Source organism: Caretta caretta, chromosome 21 (genome assembly GCF_965140235.1).
Source record: "Caretta caretta isolate rCarCar2 chromosome 21, rCarCar1.hap1, whole genome shotgun sequence".
NCBI classification, from domain to species: Eukaryota; Metazoa; Chordata; order Testudines; family Cheloniidae; genus Caretta; species Caretta caretta.
The window spans coordinates 6,319,258-6,336,790 of record NC_134226.1 but is presented as its reverse complement, the minus strand read 5'-3'; the positions used below and the strand labels follow the sequence as shown (position 1 = coordinate 6,336,790).

Genomic DNA, 17,533 nt, shown 5'->3' with positions numbered 1-17,533 from the left:
CCTACAGACAGCCCCGCAACCTGAAGCAAATACTCACCAACAACCACATACCACACAACAGAACCACTAACCCAGGAACTTATCCTTGCAACAAAGCCCGTTGCCAATTGTGCCCACATATCTATTCGGGGACACCATCACAGGGCCTAATAACATCAGCCACACTATCAGAGGCTCGTTCACCTGCACATCCACCAATGTGATATATGCCATCATGTGCCAGCAATGCCCCTCTGCCATGTACATTGGTCAAACTGGACAGTCTCTACGTAAAAGAATAAATGGACACAAATCAGATGTCAAGAATTATAACATTCATAAACCAGTCGGAGAACACTTCAATCTCTCTGGTCACGCAATCACAGACATGAAGGTCGCTATCTTAAAACAAAAAAACTTCAACTCCAGACTCCAGCGAGAAACTGCTGAATTGGAATTCATTTGCAAATTGGATACTACTAATTTAGGCTTAAATAGAGACTGGGAGTGGCTAAGTCATTAGGCAAGGTAGCCTGTTTCCTCTTGTTTTTTTCTACCACCCCCCCCCCCCCCGATGTTCTGGTTTAACTTGGATTTAAACTTGGAGAGTGGTCAGTTTAGATGAGCTATTACCAGCAGGAGAGTGAGTTTGTGTGTGTATGGGGGTGGGGGGGATGTGAGAGAACCTGGATTTGTGCAGGAAATAGCCCGACTTGATTATGTAAAGAGTTGTCACTTTGGATGGGCTAGCACCAGCAGGAGAGTGAATTTGTGTGGGGGGGTGGAGGGTGAGAAAACCTGGATTTGTGCTGGAAATGGCCCACCTGATGATCACTTTAGATAAGCTATTACCAGCAGGACAGTGGGGTGGGAGGAGGTATTGTTTCATATTCTCTGTATATATAAAGTCTGCTGCAGTTTCCACGGTATACATCTGATGAAGTGAGCTGTAGCTCACGAAAGCTCATGCTCAAATAAATTGGTTAGTCTCTAAGGTGCCACAAGTACTCCTTTTCTTTTAACTCAAATTTGAGAGCCTTAAGTTATCACATAACTTGAAGAAAAAATTAACTAATATCCTGATTTGGGGGGGGGGGGAGAACGAACAACCTGAAACAAAATCCCTTACCGCTGCTCCCCCTTTCTCCCTCTACCCCACCCCACAAATAAAGGTGCATGATCACTTTGGTTGAGAGTTGTCACTGAACTCCATGGAACTGTTTCTTTTTCACACTGCCCTGCTGGTCTTTGTGGTGCATTGGCAGGGTAAATTGGTCAGAGCTGGATCCTGGTATATTAGTCAGTGATAAGAGGACAGATGTGCTCAAGGAGGCAAGCAAAGCTGGTTGCTCTAATGTTTGTTTATTGTCAGTATGTACTGCCATGAAAAATGGTCTTGTTAGTTTTTTTCAGTGTCTGTTAGGTTTTTCAAATGGATCATTCTAGGAATAAGTACTTTCCAACCACAACCGCAAATAAAACCATTATCCTAAAGCTTTGCATCCATGCAATCCACAGGCATAAACAAAGCTGTGCATGTAGAAGAAGACCTGAATGTTAAGTACTTCATTTGTTAAGTTACACTGCTGTTTAAATTCAGTCCTGGAACAACATGTTTTTTCAACACTTAGGAAGAAGCAGCAGCAAATCACCAGTGATGATAGGCAGCTCTAATTAATGTTTGAGCGCCCAGAGATCCTGAGATGAAAGTACATATTTTATTATTTTTCTTGTGTTAATTGCTAGAGTTGGAAGCTAAATATTCTCCTAGTAACTCAGTAACCGCCAATTCTGATATATATATTTTTTTAAAGCAGGGGACTCTGACATCTCTGCTTCACGCTGATTCACTGTGTGAATGTGGGCTACTCATTAACCATTCTGTGTGTCCTTTTCTCCATCAGGAAAATGAGATTAACAACCCATCTCCAAAGGCTTCAGGGGCTGATTTCACATTTGTAAAATGCCTTGAAAATCTTAGATGAAATATGCCATATAAATGCAAACGGGTATTGCTGCTAATAATTCTGCTTCATAAACAGCATTAAAAAACACTTGTACCTGAAAATGCTTATGGATGGCACACATGTACACACACATCACTCAGAGAGATCCTTTTTTAGAAGAAAAAGTGTTACTTTTGGAGGCTTTGTCCAAGTGGAAATGCTGTCTGGCTTCTCCAAACAAGGGTGTTATCAGTTTGGTGGTGCTGTGTTAATAATGGAGGTTGCACATTAACTGCACTTAACTGAATAACCCCAAATTGGTGTCTTTTGGGAATACCCAAAACGCACACAGCTCCTTTGGTTTTCCTCAGGAATAGTCCGTGAAGGAGTTTGATCAAGAGACTTTGTGGAGTGATTTCTGAGGTACAGGAGAAGGGGGGAAAAAGAAGTTTTGCAGTCCTTATCCAGGTTGAGTTTCAGGACATTTTTGGGAAGTAACCATTTCTTAATGCCAGATATGCCCTTGACACTTAAGAGTGATGACATTTCCAGCAGTAGAGCTTTGCTCGTAAGTGTACAATATTGGGTTCCTGGTTGCCTTACTCGCATCCTGTGGCCGTAGTCACCTAAAGGTAATTGTAACCATTTTCTAACTGTGGATACAGTTAATTAGGTGCTTTTGGTGATCTCTTGGTGGGGAGGGAGAGCTATTTTAACCTTCGTTTATTAGGTAACTTTTATCATTTTGGTTTTCCTTTGTTGGGTTTCTGTTTAACACTTGGTATTTCATTTTGTTCTCTCCTTGCTCAGAGATTCGCACGCAACTCATTGAGCAGCTGAAATGCCTCGACCAACAGTGCGAGCTTCGGGTCCAGCTACTTCAGGACTTGCAGGATTTCTTTCGCAAGAAGGCAGAGATCGAGATGGATTATTCAAGGAACTTGGAGAAGTTGGCTGAGAGATTCCTGGCTAAAACAAGGAGCACTAAAGACCAGCAATTCAAGTAGAGTTTTGCAAAGTTTCTTCTGGAGGCTGGGCATGGGTGTGGGGGTGGAAGGAGAGAGCGGACATATAGCATGTTGGGGGTGGGAGGGGAGGGAATGGGGCACCATGTCCCTTTGTTAGGAACTTAAAAGGAAAATACTTTTTCTCCCAAGTGACCCAGGTGTGTGTTTGAAAAAAGTAGTTTCCCTTTTATGTGGTGTTAGCTGGATTAGTACAACTGTTGCTGGTGGAGTGTAACTCCGAGGGGGAATGGAATGGCGTATTGTGGTAAACAGAGAATAACTTAACGAGGGAGCTGACACACGTGTAAAGTGGAGGGCAGAATCTGAGCTCTTCTCTAGATGAGTTTGGCTTTTATCTTGGCTATTAAGGGAATACTTTTTTCTAATATTATGGATTTATTGTGTTTGCTATATATCTCTTTTTAGTTAAAAATCCATTAAGTAAAACTCCTCAGTTCTGGGGAGTGGGGGGAGGGAGGGTTAGTATACTGCTAAGAAAACCCTTACTTCTGTAATGCCATCACTTTTGATCCTGGCCTCAGGAAGAAAGTAGCATAAATGATGGTGAGGTGGAGTTCATGGTACATTTAGATGGAGGGAGGAGATCCAAATTTTTGTGTATGGTACCTAGATACTAAGGTGATGGCAAGTTAAAAAATCGTTCAGCTAGAAGATCTGTCAGATAAATGGAATCTCCAATGGATCTTTCATATGATTCAGGTCAGTCTGTAAAAGACTTTTGGCTTCATTGATTCTACCATGATGATGACACCATGAAGTGGGAGGAAACCAGAGAAGATTATTCATTTATATATATTCATTGGGTGTGTAGGGTGTTACGTGATGGAAGAAGTGCCCCAAACAAGTGAGTCCCTACCTGGAGAGTTGGTAGTTGGAGACAACGTGTAAAACAGGACAATCCGATACAGTTCTGACCAGATGATTTTAGTTGCTTCTCTAGTGCAGCTTCTGTTTTTAGATCAGGGTTTGTACTATTCCCACTTAATTAAAACATCACATTCTGGTGCCCTGAATGTTTTGTTGGCTGCTACCTCTTCTCCCTCCCCGCGCGCCCCCTCCCCCCCCGTGTTGTGATGAGTTTGATGCTTGAGTGGGATTACCCAGCATGCTTGAGTGGGATTACCCAGCATGTGCTGAACTTCGTTTGATGTGACAAACCACTGATATTTTCTTTTCTGCCCTCGGACAAGAGTGTCTGTTCATCTTATTAACTATTATTTAGGCTAGAGTGTGTATATATATGCACAGTGCTGGAATGCTGGTGGGAGTGTGCACACAAGCTAATACAATGCAGAGCAGCTTCAAATTTGGAGACCATCTTGTGGCCAGATCGTCAGAACAAGGGAATCCCTTATCCTGGCTTTCTTGCATGGTGCTGCTGCAGCTGATATCCCAACATGCACAAAGCTTGTCATGTTTTGTTGTCAAGACAGCAGCTGTGGTGGCAACTACAGGCAGAAGGAGCCTTGGGATATGAATCACTTCAGTTTTGGACAGATGAGCCTTTTTTTTTTGCTGAAGGGATCCATCTGGATCTGCTCCCCCCCCCCCCAAATAGAGTTGGTTTAAATTGGTTTAAATTCAAGCAAGGTTGGATCACAGCATTATATTTTTCTATTGGGCTTTTTTAATTGCTGTATTTGGGGACACACCTTGTTGGTGCTGGGAGGAGGGGGGGGACAGCATTTTTCCTTTTTATACTAGAAAGCTTTCTCTGGAAGCCATTAAATAATCACCCTTTGACTTCCTTTTTTTAATACAGTTTAGATGTAACTCACCTTTTGTTCTTGGCCAAACTGATACTTAATGCAAACATCCTCATTAAAACACACACTGCATTATATCACCCACAAAGTCTGACCTCTAAGCAGAGCTATTAAACAGAGGTTGCCAGAGAATTCTTCTATGTATTTATAGAACATAATTGTGCCTTGAAGATTTTTGCTGTCCTTCTTTCCAGCAGCAGTAAAAACTTCTGTGGAACTGAAAACCGTGTGCTTTCTGCAGACACCACTAAAAATGGGCTAAAGTCATTTCTTGAATGGTAATTAATTCTGCTACGTCCTGATTGGACTGTTCTTGTTTTGCCAATGAAATTTGAGAAGATAAATTTATATTAAATGATGGTATAAAGCCTCCCAAAGGAAATGTTCTTGCATTAACAATCTAATGTTGGAAGGGTGTACATTGCTATCCTCTTGTTTGAGTCTTTGATTGGCTCTTTAATATGGGAGTGATTGATAAAAATCCAGCAGGGTCCTAAATGATGCTGCACTGTTTGTTATTCAAAGGTATTAGGCAAAGTATTGCAGAAGGTGGATTCAATGTATGTGATCTTTACTTAAAGAGCCTAATTTTATATTTCTAATAACTCTTCAAACATAAGGAGCCATTTTGCCTGGTGACAGAAGGATTAAAACGCCCCAGCTAGTGCAGAATGCAGCCAGTCTGAGTTGGACAGGCCATTATTAGCACATAACACCTTCACATGTTTTTGTATTGAGGGCCCATCCTCTTCCAGCTGCAATTCAAGGTGTTCTCGAAAACCTTTAGTTTAGCTTTTCACGTCACATCCTGTAGCCATGCTTAAGGCTGGCTATAGGAATCCTGTTGGTCATTCCTTCTCTCACACTGACTTTTTCCAGGCCGGAGCAGAGCATTTTCAGGCGGAAGCCTTCTGGCTTTTTGGAACTTGTGCTCTCTCTGGTAGTTTGTTGGAACCCATATTTAGCAGTCTTCAGGGCAAAAATTTCATCAGATTTTGGGTTATTTTTCCCCTTTAGTCCTCCAGTGAGGATAATCTAGATATGGATGGTTTTCTGGCCACAACAGTGAAAATGGTTTTGAAACTACCTGTTCCAGGTAGTTCCCTGTATAGTTTGGTTGGCCATCATTACATCTTGTCGATGTTAATGCAAGCAATACTTGAAAATACTACCTAAGGAAGTAAGCAAATTATTGATCCTGCAGGCTCGGTCACTTAGCTGGCTAATGCACAAAGGTACCATGTTCAAGGCTAGTAGATGATTGGATGGGATGGGGCGTGGCTAGAGTACCTCATACTGGGATAGCATCCCAAAGTACTTGGAACTCCAGAGACTAAATCCTGCAGTCATTCCTGGTCCTTGCAAACCTCACATGTTAGCTTTATCTATTTTAAGGTCTACATGATTTAGACCTAGACGTACTGTAATAGCTTAACCTACCACTGAACTGCAGTCACTCTCAAACTAGTCAACAGTGCACAGCAGAATCAGGAAAGAAGTTAGTATTGAAAGCATGGTCTCTTGCTGTGGGATGTCCTAGTTAGAATGGTGCAATGTGAAGGAAAGCAAGGAGCTCGGATTTTCGATGATGGTAGGGTCAGGGAATAACATGGCGAGAAAAAAGCCTCAAGTCTCTCCTCAGACACAGCATCTTTCTCTTCAAATCAACTCACTTTAAAATTAACCAATTTTGTTTTTGCATAAAGTTATGTACAGATGCAACTTATGGCTTTCAGTGGGGCCTGGCATTTTTACACTATTCCTTAGGTTTGCTGGGTGAGGCACAGTGAACTGAAGTGACTTCTCTGAGGTCACATACCATAGTGACTCATTTGGCTCTGTGTGGATTAGCAGCCAGGACTTGGATCCCAATCCTTTGCTGTAACTACTGGCCACGTGGTGTCCTAGTCCTTGTATATGGTTAAGAGGGAGGGGAGTATGGGTTTAGGTTAGCCACTTACCAACTGTTAGTCTTTTGAGGCCCAGGAGGATGCTTGGATCTTTAAAAGCTTGAGATGTACTTCCTGCCCAAACCTTATAGTCTTAATTAGATGTAGACTAAATGGATGACATGCCCATCGTTTTTCAGATAAGGGAATAAGTTTAACATGATACAGAAATGTTAAAGGAATTATTTTTGAAAGGCTTCACAGAAGTATTTTGAGGAAGCATTCCTGATGCATTGGGAGGAGGAGGCTGCTCTGGATGTACAGGGCAGCATGGAAGATGATGTGAAAATGAGAATGGAAGAAGGCTACCAAGGAAGACACTAGAAAGCTGACAAGCTCACAAAGGAATTGATATGGAGACTTAAAAGAAACAACAATAACAGGAGTGGGCCTTGAAGGGAGGGCAGAAACATGAGGCCAGTGGAGTCGGCAAGGGGAAATCCATTCAAGAATTTGAATGTAGAGAATCAATCAGAGCTGCAAAGAAGATGCAGCTTTACCAGTGGTGTTTTGAAAGGACTGAATTCTGCTATTTGTGCCATCATCTTAGTTGTCTGTGTAGTCTTGCTTTGTACAAGCAGTGCTTCCAGGGTCAAGAGTGAAATGTCTCCATGTAGCCATATTTTGTTGCAGCACTGCCATGTTACATTGCACATCATTCAATAGCAATATGTGATATAAATGTCCTTATGTTATGGGGGAGGAGTCTGTCCTGTTGGACAAATTTAGAAAAATGGTAAATCTAAATGAGGCAGAACCTTGAATGAGTGTTGTTCACGAGACAGATGTTGTCATCTTCCCTCCGAGAAGGCCCCTTTCACCTTGTTTCAAGCACTGAATACACCTGTAGTTAATATTTAATGGAATGTTATTGTGATTCAGCCGTTTGAGTGACTGCTTTGTGGTTACAGCCTTGCTAGTTGTGGTTGAGTTGAAAGCATAATTAACTGTCACAAACACTATTCTCTTCTAAACTGTGGAGATGGAATTAAGCCAAAAGCTTTTTTTACAGATGTTTCAAGTCCTGTTCAAACCTAAACCTTCCTAAAAGACTATCTGAGCAAATCCAACTGTCAGACTTCTGTCCCGGTGGATTTCCATGGTATTGCAAAATGACTTTCCAGAACACACAACCATGTGGCAACTCTGTAATTGAGAGGCCAGAAACCTAAATATACACAATAATAACACATTCCTTCATATAACATGGTAATTATGTCACAAGATGCCATGTTGTTCAATGGCAGGTTACCATGTCACTTGCAGTTGTCACTGGCAATTTTTAGATGGCCTAACAAACTTCTAGAGGAGGAAATTTGTCAGGCAGTTACCCTATAATTTGCATGAACTTTCATAATCAAAAGCTACCATGTAATTGCCAAGTTACTGTACATGGGTTCATGTAATGGAATGATGTTAAGAGCAGCAGGCCCCAAGTTTCAGCCTTGAAATTGAAATGAGTTGGCCACCACTCTCTCTGCTGTATGAAAACAGAGCAGTAGACATGGGCACTGTGAGGTGCAGACTTGTGTGTGTTGTGTTGTGTTTTTGTATTGGGTTTATTTTTGTTAGGCATGGCCTCATCAAGAGCTTGGGTTTGCGGCAGCTACACTCTTCCTTTTAGGGATATTTTGAAACCTAGATTACTGGCTGCCGACAATAGCTATGAATAGATAGTGGTGGATTGAAACGGGTTGTGTATGTGTTTGCACAATATTATATAACCACCTTCACTGGAGCATCTGAGTGGTTTACCAAGGTGGGTGACTGCTGTCCCCGTTTTACAGCTTGGGAAACCGAGGCACAGATTGACTTAACCAAGATGGTGCATGAGTTGATGACAGAATGAGAACATGGATTTCACTTGCTTTTAACCACTAGGCCATATCTTCTGGAGCTATCAACTTGGACCTTTTTTTTTTTAAAGGGGACTTTCAGGTAGAGAAGACTGAACAGTGAGAATATTTCTATTGGAGGTACTTATTTGGTGAGCACTTTTTTTAGTACCCCTTGCTAGATGCATGCATTGCAGCAGATGTTGCCGTGACTGATCTTCAGTCTTGAGGTTCCTTAAAAGAAGCATGACAAAACACTGAGTGTAGCTTCTACCAGCTACTGAGGGTTCATCCAACCACCTTAGGAGTTCTCAGACCCTCAGCCCACACCTTTCAGTCTAACAATCAAAATTCTGGATCTTCTGTGATTTGATCTGCCCACTCATCCACAGTAGCAAATACCATGAAGAAGATATAAATAGCATTGCAAATGTTCTGTGATTTTCTTAAAGGGAGAAATTAAAAAAAAAAGACTAAGCAAATATAAGACTGCAGACTATTTTAAGAGAGGATTATAAAATAGCTTTAGAGAACCAGGATAATCTTGGGAAGTAGGATGCCGAGTATCAACTGTCAACTGCGGAATAGAGGAATGGCCAGGACATGCCAGCATGAAATTCAGATGACTTTCTGGCAGCCTATGCATTGAAGTAGAGGATGCAGAATAAGTCTGGCAGTCTTCAGGCTGAGCATTTGTAAACAGCAGATGTTCATAACTGGAATCTTTGGAAGGCGGGTTGGAAAGCAAGGGTATATGTCAGTGCTCGAAATTCTTTGAATTTACAACGAGCATGAGCAGTGTCAGGAAGGCTTTCTTAAGATATTGATTTGAATCAGCAGTTTACAGAGAAACATAATTTTAGGTCTTCAGAAGTTACTAATTTTAAGGGGAGGAGAATGCAGGTTTTTGGGTGGATTTGGTAACATATTTTGTCTGATGAATACACTATTAAATAGCGTCAAACCAAAATGGATTTTATTAAATAATAATCATAGTGATATTTTGTCCTTTTAAATGTTTTCCTTTGGAAACTGGGAATCGCATCTTTTTGATTTCTCACCCTGGTTGCAGTGACCTACTCAGCAGTCTTGTCTGCACCTGGAAAGTTAAGACACATCATTCTCCACCAGTGGAGACTTGTGTAGACACAGGGAGTTTGCAGATGGTATTTTACCACTGTATCATCTGTCCTTGCCCTGTGTAGGGCTAGATGATGCAGTCATGCTTCAGGAGGTTTGTCTAGACTAAATCTTCTATCATTGTGACCACCAGTGCAGCTGCACATGTGAAGAACTATGGAACCCAATTTTCCTGGTAGAAATTCAGCTTTTGTCAGTTTCTAGCCCTGATAGGTCATAAACTAGACTTCAAAATGTCATAATTCTAATGTTTACTGTGATAAAATTCCTCCTCTACCTTGGTGGGGTCTTGCACTTACTGGCGGATTTGCTCGCCTTGGAGCTTCATGGCAGCCCTCAGTTTGGCTGTTTTCGTGAACCCACAGTCCAGGTAGACTCCTCCTGTGTCTGACCAGGAGTTGGGAGGTTTGGGGGGAACCCGGGCCCGCCCTCTATTCCAGGTTCCAGCCCAGGGCCCCGTGGAATGCAGCTGTCTAGAGTGCCTCCTGGAGCAGCTGTGCAACTCCCTGGGTTACTTTCCCATGGCCTCCTCCCAACACCTTTTTTATCCTCACCATAGGACCTTCCTCCTGGTGTCTGATAATGCTTGTACTCCTCAGTCCTCCAACAGTATGCGGTCTCAGTCTCAGCTCCTAGCGCTTCTTGCTCCCAGCTCCTTAGCTGTGCACTGTTCACAAACTGAAGTGAGCTCCTTTTTAAAACCCAGGTGCCCTGATTAGCCTTCCTTAATTGATTCTAGCAGCTTCTTGATTGGCTGCAGGTGTTCTAATCAGCCTGTCTTAATTGTTTCCAGAAGGTTCTTGATTGTTCTGGAACCTTCCCTGTTACCTTACCCAGGGAAAAGGGACCGACTTAACCTGGGGCTAATATATCTGCCTCTATTACTCTCCTGTAGCCATCCAGCCCGACCCTGTCACACTACCTTGTTTCTCACCTCTGCCTTTGACACCATGATTTTAGCAGCCACTATGCAGAAGTGTGAGTAACGCTGAATACCATGTAAACGAAGTTCTAAGGTCTGAAGATGGTCAAGCATTAGTTTTAGATCTCATGATTCAAGAGATGATAGCTGCTACATAATGTTGGAATGGATATGAGATGGGGAATTAGTAAGATCATAATCATGATGCTGTGACTTGAAAAATCTATCACTTACTAGGTCTATAAGCATGCTATATATACAACTGGATAGCTGATTCCCATATTCCACTGGGGGGGAGGGGGGAGAATACAATTTCTAGCCTGAATTGTATATGATATCAGACTTTAAAACAGTCACTGATCCTTCAGTCCATCAGTACTATGGTTCTGGCACTGGTCCAAGACTACACTTAGTTACACTGACCCATGGTCCAAAGTAACTTCCATTCCTTGGAAATGTTTTGTCTTCAGCAGGCTCTGTAGTTCCATGTGATATGCATGAAGCACTTGGTTCTTGTGTCGCCAGCCTCTCAGGGATGAAATATTATTCTCCATCTCCACTCCCACAGAAAACAAAAGTCCCTTTTAATACTGAGTACCAATCTAAATTAAAGGGAAGCTGTGAATGTTTGGGATTTCACGTGACCTATTGTTTTCTTTAATTTCTTCCTTTCTGTCTGTTTGCAAATGCTGTACAACTGTGGAAAAGGAGGAGGTTCCAAAACAAAGGCTTCCAAGTCGTTTTCTCTTGATTAACAAAGGAAAACCTTGGATGAGCAGAGTTCTACTCAGCGATGGGTGCTGGAGACTGAAACATTTCCACTTACAGAAAAGACTTTTCCTTCAAGGAGGCATTCAAAACGCCTGGTCTTAAGGGGGAAATGCTGGCAATGCCTTGCCTGCACTAGGAATCCTACTGCTGGCCAAGATTCAATGATTGTACCAGTATTAGCAATGGTACAAACGTTTAGGAAATCAAGTCTAGTGTAGACAAGGACTCAGTGGCTAATGAGGCCACATGACCAGTTAGTGAAGCCTATATTTAAGGCTATCTTTTTAAGGTGACAAGTAAAATATGTTTTAAAAAATTTGAGCTTGTTCTTTTTTTGCTTTTTATGATGTATAAAGTCCAAGCCACTGTTTGTTTTCAGCACTGTCCCTCTTGAGCCCCTATTTCTATCATGACAACAGAAAATGTGCTTACTAATAAAGTTGAAGAGCAGTTGGAGATGTTTTGTACTCCCAGAGGTGAAATCCCAGGGCAGTGTTCATTTAAACGCTAAATCTTTCAGAGGCTTACATTGATTGCAAAGCTGTTCCCTGGTGCCAAGTTCATTCTCCCTTGGATGTTGTTCCCTGACCTCACCTTTGTTTCCTCACTCAGACATAGCCCTGTTGTTTAGCACCTCCTTTAAGAGAAGGCTATTTTCTGCTCCAGGGCTGGGCTGGGGAATACCTTGGAGCATCACCTCACTTCATGAACAGCACCTGTCCCTTGCGCATGATTTCAGTAGAAGGGCCAAACGGTCTGTTGGTCCACAATATCCTTGGACAGATGTCATGTGGATGGGCAATTTAATCCAAAGTCCTTTAAGTTACTAGTCTTTAGCTCTGCTCTGGTGACAGACAAAAAACTTTAGTGAAAATTGCAGGACTTTACAAAGACAGCGCTCGAAAAAAATCCACGTGCCTTAAGAAACCATTACTTTGGTAAGGTTTTTTTAATCTGTGCACAGCCTCCCTCTCCCCCTGTTTCTCCCCACAAATGCTGAGATCCAGTCCAGCTAAGGCTCACCTAAATCAGCTCCCTAGATCTACCATTGTCGTAGCACAGGCTTTAAACAAGGAGAGAGGTTTGTTTCAAGCCCTGGATCTGACTTTTGGGAGAGTTTGGATCTGGGCTGAATCAGCATCCTCCATGTGAATCAGCATCCTCTAAACTTTGGGCAAAGTTCAGATCCAAACTTTGCAGTTCGGGCTTATGTCTAGTTTAAATTAATTCAAACAGATCACCCATTGAAGCAATGCTGTCAAACCTAGAGGACTGGCTGGGAGTCCATCCAGCTTTTACACTTCCATCTCCTTCGTGGGTGACCTGAAATCAGAAACAGAATAAAATATGCCAGCCCCTCTGAGAACTGCAGTGAGCAAGAATAGCTGCAATTCTGCCTGTGGTTATGGCTAGAAATTGTATTTTTAACTTCCCGTCTTCAGGAACGGTTGTGTTGCTTTGCTGTATGCTGTGAAAACAGCTGCCACATTCTACCCCAGAGACGGCTGCAGTTCAGAGGTGGCTGAAGTAATTTGCGTGTGTGTGTGTGTATAGCTTTTATTATCAGGGAGCACTTAAAATAAAAAAAACAAACCACCACCTCACCCTTCATTTATCTTTCCCTCTGCGTTTTCCAATGCATCCTGTCTTTCCTGTCTGTCTCCTCTTGATTGTAATCTCTTCGGTGTAGGGATTGCCTTTACCTTTTCTCTTTTACTCGTGCCGAGCACATTGTCACTGCCAACCAAATAATGAATCACATTTATTTGTAAAGAGGTTGGAGTGAGAGGTAATAGACTTGTATAAATGCAAGATGGTACTACCTTAACAAGGTACTGAAGGGGTTAACGGAGCCCACAGACAGAAATGAAAGGAATTAAAAAAATCAGTTGGGGCATTACTGTGTGGTGGCTATTGGAAGCTGAGATTGGGGTGTGGCACTTCTGCACAGACTTGAAGGTGACAATTCCAATTAGAATCCTGTGGCGTTTGAGATGATTTTTTCCTGCAAGACTGCCTTTCATGTGTGACCCCATGCAGTGTCAACATGCTGTCTGGCGCCATTAGACACGAGCAGTTTTAGTCGCCAAACTTTCATGGGCCCTTGGTATTTCTGCTATGCACCTTCTTAGAATAGCTTCAGGGGTTACGGTGCAGCAGTTTGGACAGCTGGGAATTGTCCATTTAACTTTTTAATCTCTTATGATGGCCAAAGTCTGTGCCTTGTTTTATTTAAAAAACAAAGCACATCTATCATGCTGCACTCTGGCCTCCTGCATAGATTCTTGTCTGCAGCTACGTACTTTGACAGCTCTCGCAAACTAAGCGCACCTTGAGACTGGGTTAGTATGTGAATAGGAGACATTCAGGGAACAACCAGGTGCTAGTGATTCAATAGGTGACAGTTTTGCCTCCGCAGTTCTCCATGCTCTTTGTTCTTAGAAATACCATATTTTAGATCAGTTGTAAAATCGAGCTACTGATCATTTATCCCTTTGTTCCAAACTGTTCAGTAGTTGGTAGGATGGCCACTGTGGTAGGTGAGTGTGAGCGATAGTAGGAAAACTGGGGTGATGGAAGTGGGCAGGAAGAAACGTTTCAAGTGGGTGAGGAGACCCAATGTGCAGGCTGGCTAGCAGGCTTTACGCAACGGTAGCTGTGCTGGCTGAGCGGGGAGGGTTGGCAGCCCTGAACTGGCCTATGTGAGAAGAGTGAAGAAGTGAACTGGAAAAGAAGCAACAGATCCTCCTCAGGTTTCAGAGTAGCAGCCGTGTTAGTCTGTATCCACAAAAAGAAAAGGAGTACTTGTGGCACCTTAGAGACTAACCAATTTATTTGAGCATAAGCTTTCGTGAGCGGTAGTTCAAATAAATTTGTTAGTCTCTAAGGTGCCGCAAGTACTCCTTTTCTTTTTGCAGATCCTCCTCAGGAATTAGAGACAGAGTTTCTAGTGGTTAGAGCAGGAAACTGCAAGTCATTAAAATATGGGTTTTATTCCTGGCCCTTCCACTACCTTAAGTGAGTGGTTTTATCTTTGTCAGCCTCAGCTTCCCCATCTTTTAAAGAGGGATATTAATCAAGTTTTGAAATCTTTATCAGGAAGACACGGTATAGATATAGAAAGTATTGTCACTTAATGGTGATCTTACAAATCCTTACAATTAATTTGACTTCTAGTTTCTGTGTGTGAAGCTGTCAGCACAAGCTCTTTCACAAGTTGACTTATGGAATATGTGGCTTCTACAGCAATTTTAACCCTAACTTTTCATTAGTCTGCTTGCAATCCTTTCTTTCATTGAGTTATGGACTAGAGATAGCGTCTCTTGTCCCATGAAAGTTGAAAGTACGTTTTACCAGACCCAGGGCCACCCTTAGAGAAAGGGTTTTTTAGCTTAGTAAAATATGGCATTAAGCTTTTCTCTTGTGGTGAAAGCTTTTATCTGAGGCTGGAATGGGAAAGGGTAGGATGCAGAACTACTCCTTGTGTGTCCTGGAAGGATAGATGGCAGCGTATTCACACATAGTCCATATAGACAAGCTTCTGTTACCAATTAATTCCTCGGTTTATTAACAAACCAAACAATGATTAACCACACAACAAATGCAGATTTCAGGTTATCTGGGGCAGTACAGTAGGAAGCGCTAGATTTTATATAGGTTAATACCTAGCAGTTGCAACTTTCTTCAGCACCGCATTGTGATTCTATCTGCTTTTGTCTGCCAGCAGTATGTACCTTGTAGTACAAAAACTACAAAGCTGAATACTCCTCAATAAAATAATCTGTGCTCTCGCCCTTGATTTTTTTTTTAAATCAAAGCAGCAGGAGCCCAGAATCAATAGCCCAGAATATCTCCAGCCCCCTTCCTTACACTCCAGACCTTGAAACAATCCAGATCACAAGCTTCAGTCATTTCCTGTGGTATGTTTTTAAGGGTAAGAAACAAACATCCAGATCAGCTGCTTTGAAACTATTCTTCTGTTTAAAACTTAACTACTTTGTGTTGTCGATCCAACCCTTGCTACTATGGGTAGCACAATGGAAGCCTACGGAGGCTTGTTTTAGTATTAATCATGTTTGTTACAGTCGTGCTTAAGGACTGATTGTTATTGGAGCCCCATTATTCCAGGCACTGTACAAACAGAACAGTAGATTTTTTTTTCCTGATCTGACAAACATACAATCTAAATTGACAGGGTAGGGGAAGCATCAAGTTATTTCCATGTTTGCAGGGTTTTTGTTCAATTTGGGATTGTTTTTTGTGTGTGGATAAACTAAATGGGAGTGAGGGGGACAGGGCAGCTGGGGAGGGGAGGATAAAAGGGGCAGTTGTGGAGTGAAACTGAAGTGAAGAATCGGAGGGAGGTGGAGGGAGAGGATTGGAGCAAACAGGCCATCAGCACAGGCTAGAGAAAGTCCAGATCAAAATTGTAGCAAGCTCTCAATGTTCAGAGGTCCCTGCTTTGGCTGCTTTTCCTCCCACTGGCTGGAGTCTCTGGCTGGTTTCTTTCTGCATGTCTTAGGAACACCAGCAAGAAATCTTTTTGCTATGGGGAGGTTGCTATCCATCTAATGAAGGATATGCACTGTGTTTGTGGGGACTGAATCTTAGTCTTGCAGAGAGATGAAGTCTGATCTAATTTTACTTCAGTTACTGCTTGACAACTCTTGCATCTCTGGTGTAAAGCCAAAGCTCATCTTGATCTAATAAAAATCACTTTACCAGGATCTCCATATGCACATGTTTAACAGACCAGGTATGTCTATAAAATATTTATATTCAGAAAAATTTGTGCTGGTTTTTGCAGGCGAATGCGATTTGTCTGAGTATTGAATAAAAGGTCACCAAATATCCATGTATCTATCTGTCCTTTGTCTATTTTGCTAGATATGTAACTGGTGTGTTAGTTTTTCTGTCACCACAATCTCCCATATGTTTTTTACCATTCCTCAGTGATTGGGCGATTTTTCTTTTTCCAATGTGAGATTTCCGGTAGCTGAAGAGCTACTAGCAGATGACAGATGAACTATTCATTTTCTTTTATGTGACTGTTTCCACTAGGAACCCCTAGGAGGATTACCAACAATAAACACCCAACAATTGGTGATATTTGGTAGTAATTTTAATTCTTTGTGAATGTTTAATCTTGCTTTTAAACATGAGTGCATTATTTCATTATAAACCCCTATTCAATTATGCTCATGTCACTCTTATCTCCCCCCTTTCCCCCCCCCCCCCACACACTTTCAGATTTTGTTCAAAGGCCTGGGTGAGGGTGGTGTAGCTGTTTCTATGTTAGAGAAACTGTGGAGTGTGAAATCTGAAGGCTTTTCTTCTCAATCAGAACAGACCCTGTAGTGCCTCTTGATCACACAAAGAAGGATAATTTGGCAAATGCATTCCAAACCATACTGCTGTACTTCTAGAACAGCCTGTCAGTGAACCAGTGAGATTGGCTCTTTTGCCAAATTTTTCTGTGATCTTTAACACACAAAGTCCTATCAAATGCCTTTCTAGTTTTCTGCCTTAAGATCAGTTTAATTTTGACATGTTGGAAAGAAAAACTTGATATGGATTTTTCTTTGTCTTAGTAGAGATGAGCTTTTCAGGCAATTTCGCCACTGTTTGACACATTCTTGCCATAGCCTGGCTTTTTAGAATATTTTAAATGGTCTCTTCCAAGAATTACACAACATAGGAAAAAAGAACACACGTAAACAAATGATAAACAGATTTAAGGGAAATTAAGTATTCCAGCCAAGCTAACCAGCCTAGTCTCCACCAACCCAAAACAGTGCTGCGGAATCCATCAGGTACTGTAGAAAATCACTGCTTAGCTCTTGGCTTGCATTCTGAAATGTTTCTTAAAACCTTTTACTTAAATGATGCAACTTGTCACTTCTATTGTCTCTGCAGTGAGGCAAGGATGTTGTCCTCATTTTGTTGTGTTGCCATTAAAAATTAGTCTTTTTTTCGTAATCTCATTCTTTATTGAGCAAGGCGCGAAAGTCAGCCGTAGAACATGAAAAAAGAAAATAGAAAATTCCAAGGTGGGATCATGCAGCCCCCTGATAAATTGTGGAGGTGTGTTTACTCTATTGGTCACAGTAGGCTTAAATGCAATGGAAGTATGTATAACAGTATCTCGGAAATGCATATAGTGGCTGTACCTTCTCTCTCCCAGTGGGTTATTGATT

At 41.9% G+C, this 17,533-nt stretch overlaps 1 protein-coding gene across 6 annotated transcripts in view; it reads left to right on the top strand.

Moving 5' to 3' along the window:
* Positions 1 to 17,533, top strand: part of SRGAP2 (SLIT-ROBO Rho GTPase activating protein 2) — a 209,083-nt gene that overhangs the window by 83,400 nt on the left and 108,150 nt on the right. For all 6 annotated transcript variants that reach the window (XM_048826403.2, XM_048826402.2, XM_048826401.2 and 3 more), the window contains one exon: positions 2,736 to 2,928. In XM_048826403.2, the coding sequence (XP_048682360.1) occupies positions 2,736 to 2,928 (193 nt within the window). The remainder of the gene's footprint in view (positions 1 to 2,735; positions 2,929 to 17,533) is intronic.